General features: G+C 34.8%; 1 protein-coding gene across 1 annotated transcript in view; it reads left to right on the top strand.

Annotated features, from left to right (window-relative positions):
- AK88_00188 (uncharacterized protein) overlaps positions 1-834 on the top strand; it is a gene marked incomplete at both ends in the record, with an annotated part of 5,038 nt that extends 4,204 nt beyond the window's left edge. The window contains 2 exons of the mRNA XM_012477839.1: positions 137-238; positions 712-834. Of these exons, the coding sequence (XP_012333262.1) occupies positions 137-238; positions 712-834 (225 nt within the window). The remainder of the gene's footprint in view (positions 1-136; positions 239-711) is intronic.

The raw sequence follows: 834 nt of genomic DNA, 5'->3' as shown, positions 1-834 counted from the left end.
AAAAAAAAAAAAAAAAAAAAAAAAAAAAATGGAGATATAAAAAAATAGTGCCTATTTGCCTTCGTTGCGTGTAATTCTCCCCGCCCGCTGTGCAAAACCACAATTTTATAATTTCCCTTTCCACCCCCCCCAATAGCCGCTCCTGTACGAAATCGACGTTGTAAAAGTTATAAAAAAAAATTCTCAAGGAAAGACATTTATCGAAAATGTTGAGCAAAAAATTGAACAAATAAAGTCTGTCATATCGTCTTATTTGTAATTTAGTTTTCCCAGTCATTGTGACCTGCGTCATTTGACACCTTACGAGCACACCCATTCTTTTTGAAGTTCCGTTTGACCATTGTATTCAAATAGGGGGAAAGCCATATGTGCGGCCCTTCCCAAACGGGCACTTCCTTACTCTCCCTCCGCCAAAACCATTTATGTGTTTTTTTTTGTTTTAAACTTGTTTACACCAAACGGCCATTTGAGCAATGCGCTAATTAATGACTAGCGCGCGTTTCCCTCAAACCAATTTATAATTGTACAATTTTATAATTTTATATATAACAAAAAAAAGGGAACAAATGAGGTGTTACAAAAAAAAAAAAAAAAAAAAAAAAAATAGACATATAAAAAAATAGTGCCTATTTGCCTTCGTTGCGTGTAATTCTCCCCGCCCGCTGTGCAAAACCACAATTTTATAATTTCCCTTTCCACCCCCCCCAATAGCCGCTCCTGTACGAAATCGACGTTGTAAAAGTTATAAAAAAAAATTCTCAAGGAAAGACATTTATCGAAAATGTTGAGCAAAAAATTGAACAAATAAAGTCTGTCATATCGTCTTATTTGTAA

Source organism: Plasmodium fragile (assembly GCF_000956335.1).
Source record: "Plasmodium fragile strain nilgiri unplaced genomic scaffold supercont1.2, whole genome shotgun sequence".
Taxonomy (NCBI): Eukaryota; Apicomplexa; class Aconoidasida; order Haemosporida; family Plasmodiidae; genus Plasmodium; species Plasmodium fragile.
This window is presented reverse-complemented; position numbering and strand designations above follow the sequence as displayed.